Genomic DNA, 14988 nt, shown 5'->3' with positions numbered 1-14988 from the left:
CACAGACCACATTCTCCCAAAACTGAGATGGAGAAATGGAGTCCAGCTTTATCAGAGAGAAGTCTTCAAGGCGTTTTGTGGCTTCTCTGTTCCCCACAGCCAGAGTGCAAAGACCAGACCAAGAGCCTGAAACAACCGGCACCAGGGGAGGTCTTAGATGGGATATAGGGAACAATTTCTTCCCCAAAGGGCTGTGGGGCATTGGAACGGGCTGCCCAGGGCAGTGCTGGAGTCACCATCCCTGGAGGGTTGGACAGACGGACATGAGGTTCTCAGAGATACGGGTCAGTGCCAGGGGTGGGTTATGGTTGGGCTCCATGATCTGGAGGGTCTTTTCCAACCAAAATGATTAATGAGTTTTTAGGGTGTATCCCAAATGATGGGAACCCCCGGTTCCAACTCTGCTCTTTACCAAATACCTTGTAGAGGCTGAAGAGGAAGGAGACACAACACCTCAGCATATGGAGGCTCTTCCCCAAATCTTCCCAGTGTCCCTTCTGTCTCCTCTGCACATCAGGGCAGGGCACAAGGGACAAAGTACCACCAGCACGCTCTGAAAGGTCATCATTTCTACCAGCTGCAAGCTGACCTGGGTGAAGATGTCCCTGCTCATGGCAGAGGTTGGACTGGGTGAGCTTTGAAGGTCTCTTCCAAGCCAAACTGCTCTGTGAATCTGATTCTGGGATTCTATGATTTTCTTCCCAGTGACCTTCAGGCTGTCAGAATACCTGGAACTGGGACATTCCCAGTTGTTGACCAACAGACTCTGGATCTTGGATTCGGTGATGTCACTGCTGGGAGGTGGTTTTCTCGGTTACCTGAGGCTTTGGCAGATGTTTGTGGACACACACGGGCCCATTGGTGCACCCAGAGCCGCCTGGGGGACAGAGGTCCCAGGAAGTTGCTGGCTCCACAGGATCAAGGGGCCAAAGCCAGCCTGCCCCCAGCTTTCCTCTGGCCAGGAACGCCGTCCCCACCCCAGCCCATCCCCATCTCTGCAGGGAGAACAGCTGGGTGAGGGCCAGGGCAATGGGGCTGCCTCCAAACCCACGTGAGTGCTCCTCAGGGTTTGACCCCCATGCGTCCCGGGTGGCAGAAGTGACCTAGGACCCCCCCATTTTAGCTTGACCACAGGTTTGGGAAGAACGAAAAAGATCTGCTTTATTAAACCCGCTGGAGAAAGGGTACAAGGGGAGGTGGGGGAATGCAGAGCCAAATGGATGGTCTGCGCCATCCAAAACACGAGGGGTAGTGGGGGCACCCAAAGAACAAGGGGTGGTCTGGGGAATCGATAGCTCTCATGGAGCGACTGCTACTTCTTCATGGCTCCTTTCTTACTTTCGATTAGCAGCTGCCCCTCCCTCTTGATGTCTTCACGAGTGGGGACATGCCCGCCAGCTTCACCATCTTCGTCATCTCTGTCTTCAGAGGATTCTGGAGGAGGGAACAGAGAGAAATGGGCTGGGGAGGGTCTGCAGGGCCACCTCCGCTGTGCCTCTGTCCCCAGGGAGAGCCAGCACGTTTTGGAGGGCTGGTGGCATCACAGTGAGCTTTCCTGCCAAGCCCTGGCTCTTCCTGCCCAGCACCCCAGGGTGACCTGCAGGGCCTGGCGCTGCCGCTGCTGTGGCCCATCTCCAGCTGCTGGGGCTTCTGGAGCCACGCGGTGCTGGACGCAGCTCCAGCTTCATTCAAAAGAGGTGGCAAGCTCCAAAATCTCAGTGGCTCCTCCAAGAGCATCCAATAGGAAGAGGCCACAGACACACCCGCGCACTGGTTATTCTTCACAACCAGGTGATTTTGAAGACAAGGGCCTCCGTCCTTGCCCCACAGCATCTTTTCTTGTTCCTCCTGTGGTTCGATGCTCACCACCCCACCAGCTGCCTTCATGCTCCCACATCCCCACCTAAAAGCACCACCCATGCTCTAAGCCTTGGAGACAGCCCCAAGGTCTGGAGAGAACTCATGGGCTGGGCTCTGCTGGGACAGTGAGAGACAGGCGAGGATGGCCACAAATCCCAACAGGCAGGGGCAGGGACAGTCGCCGTGGGACGCGTCCCCGCTATGCTCTCCTACCGTCATCGCTGCTGTCCCTGTCCTCAAATGATACCATCACATTCTGAGGATCGCTGGCCATTTTTTTCTCGAGGAAATCCCTGGCCTGCACGAAAGTCTGTGAAAGACACCCTGGGTTAATTGCTGAAGGGGAGGTGGGTGTTACAACCCAAGGGATGCCCTTGATGCTCCCCTGGGACAACACCCTGCAGTGCCCAGTGCCACCTGGAGCTGAGCTGCTCCATGGGGCCACCGCCATTCTCCTCACTTGGGACGGGCCATCAGGAGGAGCCTGGTGCGGGTCCCTGAAGACCCCAGCAGGGATGGACACCCCACGTACCTCATTGCTCTCGTCAAGGATCCTGCGTTCAGGGGGCAGGTGGGCCGCCCGCTGTGCCAGGTACTGCAGCTTCTCGGCCAGGTACTGGAACTTCCCCTCCACCCCCTGGGACAGGAGAGAATCATCCTGGAGACAGAGAGAACAACCTTGGTGGGCAAAATGAGCCACTTGGGGTGACGGTGGCTGCCCCAAGTGTCACCGCGCTGTGTCACTGCACCACCCAGCGCTGGGTGGCTACCTGGCCGGGCACGGTGATGCCACGCAGACGGAAGAGGAGGTGGTCGGTTCTGCTTTCAAATTCAAAGAGGAGCTCCTCGTTCCTCAGCATCTGGGCCCGCAACTGGTTCCGCCGGGCCTGTTGTGCCTGCATTTTCGCTCTCAGCTCCTCCTCCAGCACCCTGCAGCCAACCGCAGCCACATCCATACAACTGCACAGGGGTGCAGAGACACCACAAATCCGTTGCAAAAGCTGCTCAGGTTGCAACCCACCACCCCCCCTGCCATGAGCGGGGACATCTTCACCAGCTCAGCTTGCTCAGAGCCCTGTCCAGCCTGGCCTGGGATGTCTCCAGGGATGGTTCATCCACAACCTCTCTGGCCAACCTGGGCCAGGCTCTCACCACTCGAATCATAACGAGCCATAAGACAAACTGAAACGGCCTCAAGTTGCGCCAGGGGAGGTTGAGGTTGGATCTAGGGAACAATTTCTTCCCCAAAGGGCTGTGGGACATTGGAACAGGCTGCCCAGGGCAGTGCTGGAGTCACCATCCCTGGAGGGCTGGACAGACGGACAGGAGGTTCTCAGGACATGGGGCAGTGCCAGGGGTGGGTTGACGGTTGGACTCAAGGATCATGAGGGTCTTTCCCAAGCAAAATGAGTCTGTGATTCTATGACACGGCTGTCCCGAGGCCAGCATCACCTGGTTTTGTTGGAGGGCTGGTGAAACATGAGCAAAGCCTTCTGGAGCTCCAGATCCCTCATTTTTTTCTCCAGCTCCTCCTTCACCTCTTCCTTCTCCTTGATGTCGTTCTCCAGGTCCTCCAAGGATGAGTCCTGTGCCAGGAGCTTGCTGGGGATGTTCTAAGCCAGAGACAGCACGAGAACTCAGCCCACAGTGCTCACGCAGGGTGCAGGACCTGGCCCGTGGCCTCAGAGGGCTTTCTGCACCAGGGACCACTGCAGGCTCAAGGCATGGAGAAACACAGCTCCATCCCAGCCCACACAAGAGGGGCTCTGGGGGGCTCCAGGCCCACAGGAGAGCTGAGAACCCCTCAAGAAAACAAAGCGAGCAGAGAGGTCTCGGCTCCCGGTGCCTACAGGCAGCCTCAGGTTTTTGGGGAGATGGGTTGTTCCGTTACCCAGAGGCGCAAGCACTGTACTGCAGCCTTGGCCGCCTCCATCTTCTCGCTTATCTCGGCCTCGTGGTCTGTCTGGGACTCGGCGGCCTCCAGTTCGGTGGCTGAGGCGGGAGAAAAGTGGCAGAGAGGGATGCCCGGAGCTGCCCCAGCGTCCCACCCGTCTGCACCCCGCCAAGCACTCACCCACCAGTGGGTCCTGCTGGGTCGAGAGGTCCATGCTGGACTCGTCCTTGGCTGGCTGTAAGGACGTTCATGGTCACCCCCCGAGCTGCTGGCACCCTGGGGAGCTGGCCCTGCCACCCCCACCCATGGGGGCTCGGTGCTGGTGCTTTCCCCTCAGCTCACCGCTGGCACATTCTTTTCGCTCAGTTCCCTCAGCCACGGCCTGTCGATGGGAACCTTCTGGGTGTCCGGGGAGCGCTCCGCAAGGAACTCGGCTTCCCTCTTGGCCAGCTGCTCCTGGAGTGTATCAGAGAAGAGACAAGTGGCTGCAGAAGCTGGGATGACACAATCATAGAATCATTGGGGTTGGAAAATCCCTTCAAGATCATCGAGTCCAACCATAACCCAGCCCTGGCACTGCCCCATGTCCTGAGATCCTCATCTCCGTCTGTCCAGCCCTCCAGGGATGGTGACTCCAGCACTGCCCTGGGCAGCCTGTTCCAATGCCCCACAGCCCTTTGGGGAAGAAATTGTTCCCCACATCCAACCTCACCCTCCCCTGGCGCAACTTGAGGCCGTTTCCTCTGCTCCTGGCGCTTGCTCCTGGGGAGCAGAGCCCGACCCCCCTGGCTCCAAGCTCCTTTCAGGCAGTTCAGAGATCAGAAGGTCTCCCCTCAGCTCCTGTTCTCCAGCTGAACCCCCAGCTCCCTCAGCCGCTCCCATCACACTTGTGCTCCAGCCCCTCACCAGCTCCGTTCCCTTCTCTCCACTCGCTCCAGCAACTCAAGGCCTTTCTTGGCATGAAGATAGACCTCTGTGAGCCAGCTGAGCTTCTGGGACGGCCAGTGTCATGAATGACCCCCCGTGTAAATGGGCTGGGTAGGAAAGCGGGCAGCATGGAGGGCAGGGAGGGCTGGAGGGTGGAGAGTGCTGCCTTCAGCATGGCTGGTGCTTTGGGCATGTTGTCCCCAGCCCCAGGGCATCCTGGCCCAAGAATGAGACATGAGAGGAGCTACAGAGGATCTAGGTGCTGTGGGCCAGCCCAGCTCAGTCTCTTTTGTTCTTCATTGCAGGAAGATCCACAGGCCTGGGTGCATGGTGCTGTCTGTGGGCTCTGGAGGGTGGCAGTGGGCCCCAGGGTGCCCTGGGTGATCTCACCTGGGCTATGGCAGCGGCTTTGCAGGCCTCCTCGGCCATGGCCTCCATGGCCTTCACCTCCACTTCGTACAGCTCTGACGTCCTGCACATGAGCGCCACCTCTCTAGTCAGTTGGTTCACCTCCTGGGACACAGGGAACCACAGCCTGTCACCCCACTGAGCCCTGGGGGTCCCCACACTGTGACAATGGATGGAATCGCAGAATCCTAGAATAGCTGGGCTTGAAGGGCCCTTCCCAGCTCCCCCAGTGCCACCCCTGCCATGAGCAGGGACATCTTCACCAGCTCAGGTTGCTCAGAGCCCCGTCCAGCCTGGCCTGGGATGTCTCCAGGGATGGTTCAGCCACCACCTCTCTGAGCAACCCAGGCCAGGCTCTCACCACCTCATGGAGGGGAGCAGAAGGACCTCGCTGAGCCAGGAGGACGTCCCACCAGCACCAGTGCTCCCAGGGGCACCTCGCTGCCTTTGCAGGGGGAGCGGGTGGGACGATGGCCCGCTGAGGAGGAGCTCACCTCCTGCAGGGCATCATGCACCCGCTCGTACACGGCGCCCACTTTCTCTGCAGCGCGGACTTTGGCGCGCATCTTGTCAAGCTCGTTCTCCAGCTGGCGAATCATCTGGGGCAGAGATCGGGGGGACACTCGGGCTGACACCACCTGCTGAACCCAGCACCTACCCAGGGGGTGCAGGGCTTGGGTTCAAGCCCCCATGGGTGCTGCCACCCCAGGAAGAGGGGTCCTGGGTACCTGCTTTTGCTTCTTAGTCTCATCCAACTCCTCCTTCAGCAGCCGCTGCCGCTGCTGCAGCTGCCGCTGCAGCTTGTCCCGGGCTCGGCAGCGCTGCCTCAGCTGGTAGTCCAGCATGTTGAGCGTGTTCGCCTGTTTGGAGATTGTGGCCCGGAGCTTCTCCCGGGCCTCCTGGATGGGCAAGCGAGAGGTCACCAAGCTGGAGGCAGCGCTCGCTGGGCACCCGCGGGAGAAGGGGGTCCTGCCTGGGAAAGTCCCCCCACCGTAGAGCCGGGGACGCTGGGACGTTGCTCCAGGACATTGTCACTCGCTTGCAAGGACGGGGACTGGGAGAGCTTTGCTCTGGGGGGTGGCTGGGGTAAGGCAGAGGTGACATCAGCACCTCAGGGCTCGGGGACTCTGCGGCAGACAGCCCAGGAAAGGCAGGCTGGAAGGGCCAGGAGCTCTGCTGGGGCAGGGGATCTGCTCCGCGAGCTAAAGGAGGACCTGCACGGATGCGTCCTGCGGTGGAAAGGGGCCCATGGGACACAGGTGAACACCCCGTGTCTCACCACACCAGCCCTGTGGGGTTGTCCTTGTGCCGGCACCAGGTCCCTCCACCGCGCACCCTGTTGCCAGTGTCCCTGGAGCCCCAGCCCCCGCAGCAGCCCGTGCCCACCAGACCCCGTTACCTCCACCGTCAGCTCGGCCAGATCGGGGGGCAAGTTGTACGCCCCGAGGACCTCGGGGTCCAGGACGGGCTTGTGCTGCGGGCACAGAGAACGTCACCGTCAGCATGGGGACGGTCACGTCCTACTGCTGTCTGCTCCCGGACAGGGCTGGCGGAGCAGCCGGCTCTGCAGGGCCAACACCGGGCACGGGGACGTGGCAGATGGGACCTCCCGCTACCTTGCGGGCCGCGTCCAGAGCCTGGGCATCTTCCTGCACGGCCTCGCGCAGGCGGGGGAGCCGCTCCCTGTTCCGACGGAGCTTTTCCTCGCACGACTGCGTGAAAATCTTCCTCCCTTGCTCTGGGGGACACGAAGGCGCCGTTGCTGCGGGACAACGGGGGGAGCGAGAGCCCCAGCCCGTCCCCGCCAAGCCCAAGGGGCAGCACCTTGCAAGGCGGCGGCGGCGCGCAGCTCCCGGGCGTGCAGGCTCAGCTTTGTCTTCTGGCCCCGCACGCTGGCAGCCGCGTCCCGGCCCCCCGGCCCCGCCGCAGCCATGGCCGCTCCACCGCCTGCCGGAGCCGCCGCCGGGCCGGCACCGCCTGTGGAACCGGGTGCCCGTTGCCTGCGGAACCGTTGCCGCGGCAGCTCCAACGGCCACACGCCACGCGCCTCCCGCGCGGCCACGGCCGCTCGCAGCCCCTTCCTCTCCACACCTGCACGCGGCGGACTCGCTCCGGAGCGATTCCGGAGCGCGCTGCGGTAGCCACGGGCAGCACAGCGAGCACAGCCCAGCTCTGCTGCCGGCACCGCGGCTGCGGCAGCCGCAACCAGCCCAGGGGAGAGCCCGCCGAACCCCCCAGAAACGGGACCGTTGCGGCGAAGACACGCGCACACGGACACACAACACAGCAGCGCTCGCCCGGGAGCTGCCCGCTTGTCCGAGTGCCGGGAGGAGTCCGTCACTCCCTGGACATCCTCCTTCGGAAACTCCACTGCACCACTCAGGACACGGTAGCGCAGGGAGTTAGCAAAACCCGCAAACGCCAGCCAGCTGCCAACACTGATCTTTATTTGGATGCTTACCGTACACTCCTGCTGGAGGACAGATAGGACAAGAAGTGCAAGCACGTACCTTAATTTCTTGATTAATAAAATGAAGCTCCCCCTACCAGAGAAAACACTTAACATTGCATTTGCAGAAAAAACAGACTTGATAAGGAAATTGCCTTCCTAGCACCAAGCGCATAGATTGGCTTAGAGTAAGTTTCTGTAACAGAAGCTCTTTGACCTGCAGCCGTCCTCTTGTGCTCTGGGTGCTGGGATGTAGAAAACAAAAGGCGGGATTATGAAATCGAGCAGTACGGAGGCTCTTCCTCAGCGTCTCCCTCGCAGACTCATGAATTGGATGTTAGCGCTAACTGCCAGGGATAAGCTAAAATATCAACGTTACCATCCTCAGTGCTTCACAAAGACACGGGTGTCTGAAAAACGCGGATTGTGCGCACGAGGAATCTTACCAATCTGTCCGCGTAGAGATTTCCACACTGAGGCTGTGGCCGCACGGCAAATAGAATCGTTATGCCACTGAACTTTCCGAGGCAGCATTTAAACACCGCGCAAGATTACCCTGGGGGCAAGAGAAAGTGTTTTAAAACGGGTGAAATGGTTCAAGAATCTCCATTGCAGTGGCCCTCAGCAAAGTTCAGAGTCTATAGTGGCAAACACTTTGAAAATATCCCTAAAGAATCTTAAGCCAGCCTTGCACGCGCTCCCGTCAATCGACCGCCGCAGAAATCAGCTTCCGAGAGGATCCAGTCCCGCAGACTCTCCGCACCCGACACGTCAAAGCTCCTCCCGTTGACGTCAACTCTCCCTGCTTCAGTTCTACACAATTCAGTTATGTTTTTGTCATCCTGATCTTTGCACTCCCAGTAGGTCTGTTCAACCTTTTGATTCACTCTTTTAGTGGTCCACTTGTCATAGAAGCACCATCCTACATCGTGGAATCGTCCTATTGTAATACACCTTGCTTTAGGTAATTTTAAACAATCTGCCCTGTGTCCTGGCGTTTTCCATTTTTGTCGTTCTCTTCTCCTTTGTTCAGTTGGGACTTCTTCTATTCTAGTGTGGGATTCACATGCTATCTTACCAGTTCTGTTTATTTCTGGTAAGGCAGTAGCGATTATTCCCCACTGTATCCTCAGCTGATTTAGGTATGGGAAGGCAGGCAGTGATGCTACTGATATTTCGTGTTTGCGCAAAGTCTCGGATTAATGTTATCATTAGGTTCTCTGCCTGATTTTGTACACTTTGTACTACCTGTGGTATCTGGGTACTTTCATTACTACCTACTGCTCTTCGTTCCAGTTTTTCACATATACAGTGTCCCCAGCTTCTATATTATGTACTGGATTTTCAAGTCGATTCCACACTAATGCAGATCGGAGTCCATTCAGTGTCCTGCCAAGAGACAACGCATAATTGTACAAGTCCTGAATACCCTTTATGTGGACCTCTGGATATGGGTTTGGTGCTTCATAGGGTTTGCCCTATGAATATGTATGTGAATGGACTGCATAAATACTGTGTAACTTAAACTGACCAGCGAAGCCAGCTTGGGGTGCGAACCCCTGGTTTCCCAGCGCTGAAATAAAGCACCGCATATAAGTACGCCCGTGGTTCTGTGTCCTCATTGCTGCCACTGGTGGCGCTGCCACCGGTTCGTGGGAGCCTCGGTGGGTTCGCTATAGCTGGCCGCTCCCTCCCCGTGGCCGGCCCCGAGTGCCCATGGCAGTCGAGACCGCGACCTGTCCCCAGCCGCGGTGTCCAGACGATCCCCCCTCCGTACCGGCAACTCGGAGGGTCCGGCATAGCAAAGCCCGACCTGGCGAGTGCCGGCGACCGCCCCGGGACCGGCGGCGCGAAACGGGGCAGCCTGAAAGGGCCGCTAGAAATACATGTCCAGTACGGGCGCGACCCAAAAAACGGAAGCAGACTTCCCCCGTAAAGCTTCTACCGCCTGTCCGCGCACCTCCTCCCGGCTGCCCCCCCGCATCGTTCCTGGCCCCCCCCCCCCGCTTTCAAATGAAGAAAGAGGACGCCGCGGCTTGGGAGCGGCAGCCCCGCCCGGCTCAGTGCGCTCTGAGGGTCAGGGGCAGCTCGCATTAGGACCCGGCAATGTGCCTCAGCACTGCTGCTCACTAAAAGGAGCTGCTAATAACACTTGCTATCAAAAAAATTAACTGGCACTCCACTGCAGCTAAATGGGGCATTATGGAGGCCATTAATGATTTTGATAAAGAGTCAATAACAGGCAACAAGTCGATAAAGACCTGCCCCCAAAACACTGGCAGTCCCTACCGACGATCCCCAGGGCCGTTGAAATCAACGGGCCGCGCCTTCCTGTCCTTCGGCGACAGGGACCCCCGAGATGACGATGTTTATCCCGGACGAGCCCCCAGACCTGTAGGAAATAATTCTTTTGCAAATATGTGCCCAAATTCCCGGCTGCAATTTCCCTCCCCTGTTCCCCATTGGTTGGTAATTGGTTGGTACTGCAGAGTGTACAGACCATCCCGACGCACGCAACACCCTTCCCCTTATCCATCTGTTTAAGATATGAATTCTTGGTACTTTGGCTACACTTCCCCCTAAATTATCTTATCGATACAGGTATGGGTATGTATACAGGCGTCAGTACCGATTCCAGGAAGAGACTGTGTGTTACGTTAAGAATTCATAGTCCGATGTCCCTCGGTCCTTCCCCCCTGCTGGGGTCAGGCGCCAGGTCCTCAGTTATGTAAAAACAGCAGTTCTTCCTTAAATGTTCCTTACATGCAGTGTATATACATATATATATATTACTCTCTTTCTCTCTCCCTTATACCTTCGTTTTCCTTCCCTCTCTACCACTCTGTTTCTCGCTTTCCCTTTTGAACATACAAGGATAGCACCATCTTTAAGCTCTGCCGTTGATTTCTGGTTACATTTCATGTTAGAGCTACTGATGGTTGCCAGTATATCGCTCGTAGTAGGATTTTTGCTGCTAATGTGTTGACAAGTTCTGTTACACTTTTGCCAAGTCACCATTCGCTGCACCCAATATTCCAACAAGTACTTTTAGTAAAACTCACAACTGAATTGGACCCCGGAGGTGATTGTCTGTCCTTCACTTCACGTAAGCGCGCAGAATGAACCCAGAGTTAACTCACAGCCGGTCTCATCTGTTGAGTCAGGGCGCGTGTCGCGTTTGGAGTTAACTCATCCCTCATCCCATCTGTTGGGACGGGACACGGTCCCCGGGGGGGTCACCCCTGGGCGAGGGGGTTGCACACCAAGGGCTCTGCTGACGGGGGCTGTACCGGGGGTGGGTGCTGCAGGGTGCTGGGGCAGCGTCCGTGTGTGTCACCCATGTCCCCGTGCCAGGCAGAGGGTCCCTTGGCCCCCGCGGGCAGGGACCCCCCTGCCATGGCAGGGCCCTGCAGGGTGGATTAGCGCTTTCCTTTTTTTAATCTTGCTATTTTCTTACACAAGTACCTCCCTTTGCATGGCGGTCAGAGAGGCATTTATTCAGGGAGAAGCAGAGTATAGGTCTATAAATTCTTACAGAGCTAGTGGAAATATGTCTAATCCCTCCACAACCATTCTCAATAAATACGGCTGACCCGGCTTGTCTGCAGCTCCGAGTGGCTTCCGTGCGGGCAGGGGCTGACAGTGACCGCTCAGCGGCTTCTGGCTCCTATTTCCCGAAAAAAGGCTTAGAATGCGTATTGGGGGGGTTCTGCTGCACCCACAGGGGCACCCAGCTTGGAGGGGGCTGGGAGAGTCCTGTGCGACTCCGCTTGGGGGCTGGGGCAGCAGCCAAGGGTGAGGGTCCCCCCATGCGCTGCCCTGGGGTCCTGGTGTGGGGACCGTGATGGGATCTGGGGGAGCAGAGCAGGGGTCCTGGGCTGGGGATACAATTGCTCTTCATGTGTTGCCCCCCAACATCCTTGTGCCCCCCCATGATGGGGTGAGCCCTGCTGGGATACACCGTGGGCGCTCGCTATGGCTGGTCCCCCCCATGAGCACCAATGCCCAGTTACCCCAATTTGGCTTCACCAGGAGCTGGTGGGCTGGTGCTGGGATCCATGGACTGTGTTTCTACCTGCCCTCCAGTGGGCGCCATCCATCTGCACACTGTTATTTCTCCCTGTACCCCACTAACTATCCTGTCCTGTAACCCACTATCCCCCTGTGCCCTGCAGAGCTGGGGACACACACACATCCCCAGATATCTCAGAGCCCCCACCACCCCCTCCCCCGTGCATCCTTACCCTGGTGCCTTCATCACCCTGACCATCCTCAGCTGCGCCCCCCCGCTCCTGGACACCAATTTAAGCCCAGCAGCCCCAGTGCTGGGATGTGTTGTGCTCAGCCCTGTTCTCTGTGCCCACATTGGGGTTTCCTGCTTTACCCACCCCCACTTAGGTGTTTTATTTCCCCTGATGGGTGCTGGATGTGCGGTGGGACCTGCTGCTGCCATGGTCCCCCTTTGCTGCCTGGGGTGGGGGTGCTGGGACCACCCGCAGCCCCAGCTCGTTTGCTGTGCTGAGCACCCCCAGGTAGGAAGCCTGTGGACTGGGGGGGTGATGACTGGCAAACCAGCCTTCCCCCCACCCCGGGGACACCCATTCTGCCCCCCTCTCTGTGCACTCTAGGTTCTCCCCATCCAACTTCCCCTCTGCATCCTCTCTCCAGTTCCTCTGATCCCAAATATCCCATCTCCTGTGCTTCCCCCTGCACACCCCCCACGCCCCAGATTCTTTCCTGGGTCTTCCCCATTCCTCTTTACCCCTCCATCTGGAGAAACGGTACAAGGGGTGATGGGGGAATCTAAAAGCAAACGGATGGTCTGGGCCATTCAAAACACAAGGGGTAGTGGGGGCATCCGAACCTATTGTAGAGTGACTGCTACTTCTGGCTGGCACTGCTGCTGCTGCTGTGGCCCATCTCCAGCTCCTGGGGCTTCCCAGAAAGGTCTGGAGCTCTTGTGGAGCGACTGCTACTTCTCCTTGCTGCCTTTCTCCTTGCTGCCTTTCTCCTTGCTGCCTTTCTCCTTGCTGCCTTTCTCCTTGCTGCCTTTCTCCTTGCTGCCTTTCTCCTTGCTTTCAATCAGCAGCTGCCCTTCCTTCTTGATGTCTTCCAACATGGGGACATGGTCATCATCTGCTTTACTATACCTGCAGGAGAAAGTTTACAAGGTGTCACGGGGGAACCCAGAGGCAAATGGATGCTCTGGGCCATCCAGAACACAACGGGTAGTGAGGACACCCAAAGAACAAGGGGTGGTTTGGAGCATCCAAAGCTCTCGTGGAGCAACTAGTACTTCTTCATGGCTTCTTTCTTTCTTTTGATTAGCAGCTGACCCTCCCTATTTATGTCTTCACGGGTGGGGACATGCTCGCCATCTTCCTCCTCTTTGTCTTCAGAGGATTCTGGAGGAGGGAATAGAGAGAAATGGGTTGGGGAGGGTCTGCAGGGTCACCTGCAGAAATCTGCTTTATTAAATCTGCAGGAGAAAGGGTACAAGGTGTAGGAAGAGGCCACAGACAGACCCGAGCACTGGTTATGCTTCACAACCAGGTGATTTTGAAGACAAGGGCCTCCGTCCTTGCCCCACAGCATCTTTTCTTGTTCCTCCTGTGGTTCGATGCTCACCACCCCACCAGCTGCCTTCATGCTCCCACATCCCCACCTAAAAGCACCACCCATGCTCTAAGCCTTGGAGACAGCCCCAAGGTCTGGAGAGAACTCATGGGCTGGGCTCTGCTGGGACAGTGAGAGACAGGTGGGGATGGCCACAAATCCCAACAGGCAGGGGCAGGGACAGTCGCCGTGGGACGCGTCCCCGCTATGCTCTCCTACCGTCATCGCTGCTGTCTCTGTCCTCAAACGATACCGTCACATTCCGAGGATCGCTGGACATTTTTTTCTCGAGGAAATCCCTGGCCTGCACGAAAGTCTGTGAAAGACACCCTGGGTTAATTGCTGGAAGGGGAGGTGGGTGTTACAACCCAAGGGATGCCCTTGATGCTCCCCAGGGACAACACCCTGCAGTGCCCAGTGCCACCTGGAGCTGAGCTGCTCCATGGGGCCACCGCCATTCTCCTCACTTGGGACGGGCCATCAGGAGGAGCCTGGTGCGGGTCCCCGAAGACCCCTGGAGGGTTGGACAGACGGACATGAGGTTCTCAGGGCCATGGGGCAGTGCCAGGGCTGGGTTGACGGTTGGACTCAAAGATCTTGAGGGTCTTTCCCAAGCAAAATGAGTCTGTGATTCTATGACACGGCTGTCCCGAGGACAGGAGCACCTGGTTTTGTTGCGGGGCTGGTGAAACATGAGCAAAGCCTTCTGCAGCTCCACATCCCTCACTTTTTTTCTCCAGCTCCTCCTTCACTTCTTCCCTCTCCTTGATGTCGTTCTCCAGGTCCTCCAAGGATGAGTCCTGTGCCAGGAGCTTGCTGGGGATGTTCTAAGCCAGAGACAGCACGAGAACTCAGCCCACAGTGCTCACGCAGGGTGCAGGACCTGGCCCGTGGCCTCAGAGGGCTTTCTGCACCAGGGACCACTGCAGGCTCAAGGCATGGAGAAACACAGCTCCATCCCAGCCCACACAAGAGGGGCTCTTGTCACCATGCTGTGTCACTGCACCACCCAGCGCTGGGTGGCTACCTGGCCACCCAGACCTCTCTGTCCCTTCCTCTGCTCCCCGTGCAGCAGAGCGGCCTGCGAGAGCTCGGGCAGCATGTGCTCCCCATGTCCTCCATGGATGGGACCCTGCCCCACGGTCTCACAGCGAAGAGAGCCTGGAAAGAGGCTTTGCTTTCATGCGCTCTGGGTCGCCCGTGGCATGGCTGGGCTGGGACAAGCTCCAGCCGCCTCCTTCCCCAGGGAAGCTGGAGCTGGTCCCATCGTTGTGCAGGTTTTGGCAGTCGTTCTCCTTGCTGGTGTTCTTCAGTTGACCTGAATCCCAGGGCACAACATCTTTCCCATTGATATTTCTCCCAAACAGGCACCGGTGTCAGAGCCAGCGAGCCCCGCAGAGAGAGCTGTGCTGTCCCCGCGCTGTCCTTTGTCCCTGCGTGAGCAGTGGAAGCCTGGCAACTGTGTGGGGGTGTTATTTTTCTCTGCTAAAGTGGCTGAAGCATTTCAAAGGGTTTCCCCAGGTGTGCTTGGCAGAGAGCTAAAGCCAGGCGCCTTTCCCTTGTCCCTGTATCACGCAAGACACTTCAGTTTTGCTTTTCCACCAAGCCAAGAGGTGCGGTCGATGCGCTGGAGGGAAGGGGTGTCATCCAGAGGGACCTGGACAGGCTGGGGGGTCCATGTGAACCTCATGAAATTCAACCAGGCCAAGTGCAAGGTCCTGCACCTGGGTCAGGACAACCCCAGCGCCAGCAGAGACTGGGGGTGGGAGGGAGGGAGGGATGGGTGGATGGAATGGATGGATGGATGGAAGGATGAATGGATGTGTAGCAACCC

The 14988-nt window shown here is 58.0% G+C and overlaps 1 protein-coding gene across 1 annotated transcript; it reads right to left on the bottom strand.

Moving 5' to 3' along the window:
* Positions 1 to 1135: 1135 nt before the first annotated feature.
* On the bottom strand, positions 1136 to 8358 carry LOC135575917 (coiled-coil domain-containing protein 183-like). Its single transcript, XM_065037225.1, has 14 exons — positions 6914 to 8358; positions 6706 to 6827; positions 6489 to 6563; positions 5818 to 5988; positions 5584 to 5688; positions 5072 to 5194; positions 4097 to 4210; positions 3935 to 3989; positions 3752 to 3852; positions 3313 to 3473; positions 2631 to 2790; positions 2393 to 2518; positions 2074 to 2170; positions 1136 to 1434 (listed from the first exon to the last, which is right to left on the bottom strand). The coding sequence occupies exons 1-14, from the start codon at positions 7653 to 7655 to the stop codon at positions 1313 to 1315; spliced, it is 2274 nt and encodes a 757-aa protein (XP_064893297.1). The 5' UTR covers positions 7656 to 8358; the 3' UTR covers positions 1136 to 1312.
* Between the last annotated feature and the right edge of the window lie 6630 nt (positions 8359 to 14988).

The sequence above is a fragment of the Columba livia genome, chromosome 20 (genome assembly GCF_036013475.1).
Source record: "Columba livia isolate bColLiv1 breed racing homer chromosome 20, bColLiv1.pat.W.v2, whole genome shotgun sequence".
NCBI classification, from domain to species: domain Eukaryota; kingdom Metazoa; phylum Chordata; class Aves; order Columbiformes; family Columbidae; genus Columba; species Columba livia.
This window is presented reverse-complemented; position numbering and strand designations above follow the sequence as displayed.

Excerpts from the sequence above, each read along its gene's own strand:
- LOC135575917 (XM_065037225.1), bottom strand. The coding sequence starts at position 7,655 with ATGTTAAGTGTTTTCTCTGGTAGGGGGAGCTTCATTTTATTAATCAAG. Across the intron at positions 3,990-4,096 it reads GCGAAAAGAATGTGCCAGCG|CCAGCCAAGGACGAGTCCAG; the intron begins GTGAGCTGAGGG and ends ACGTCCTTACAG. Across the intron at positions 3,474-3,751 it reads TACAGTGCTTGCGCCTCTGG|AACATCCCCAGCAAGCTCCT; the intron begins GTAACGGAACAA and ends TCTCTGGCTTAG.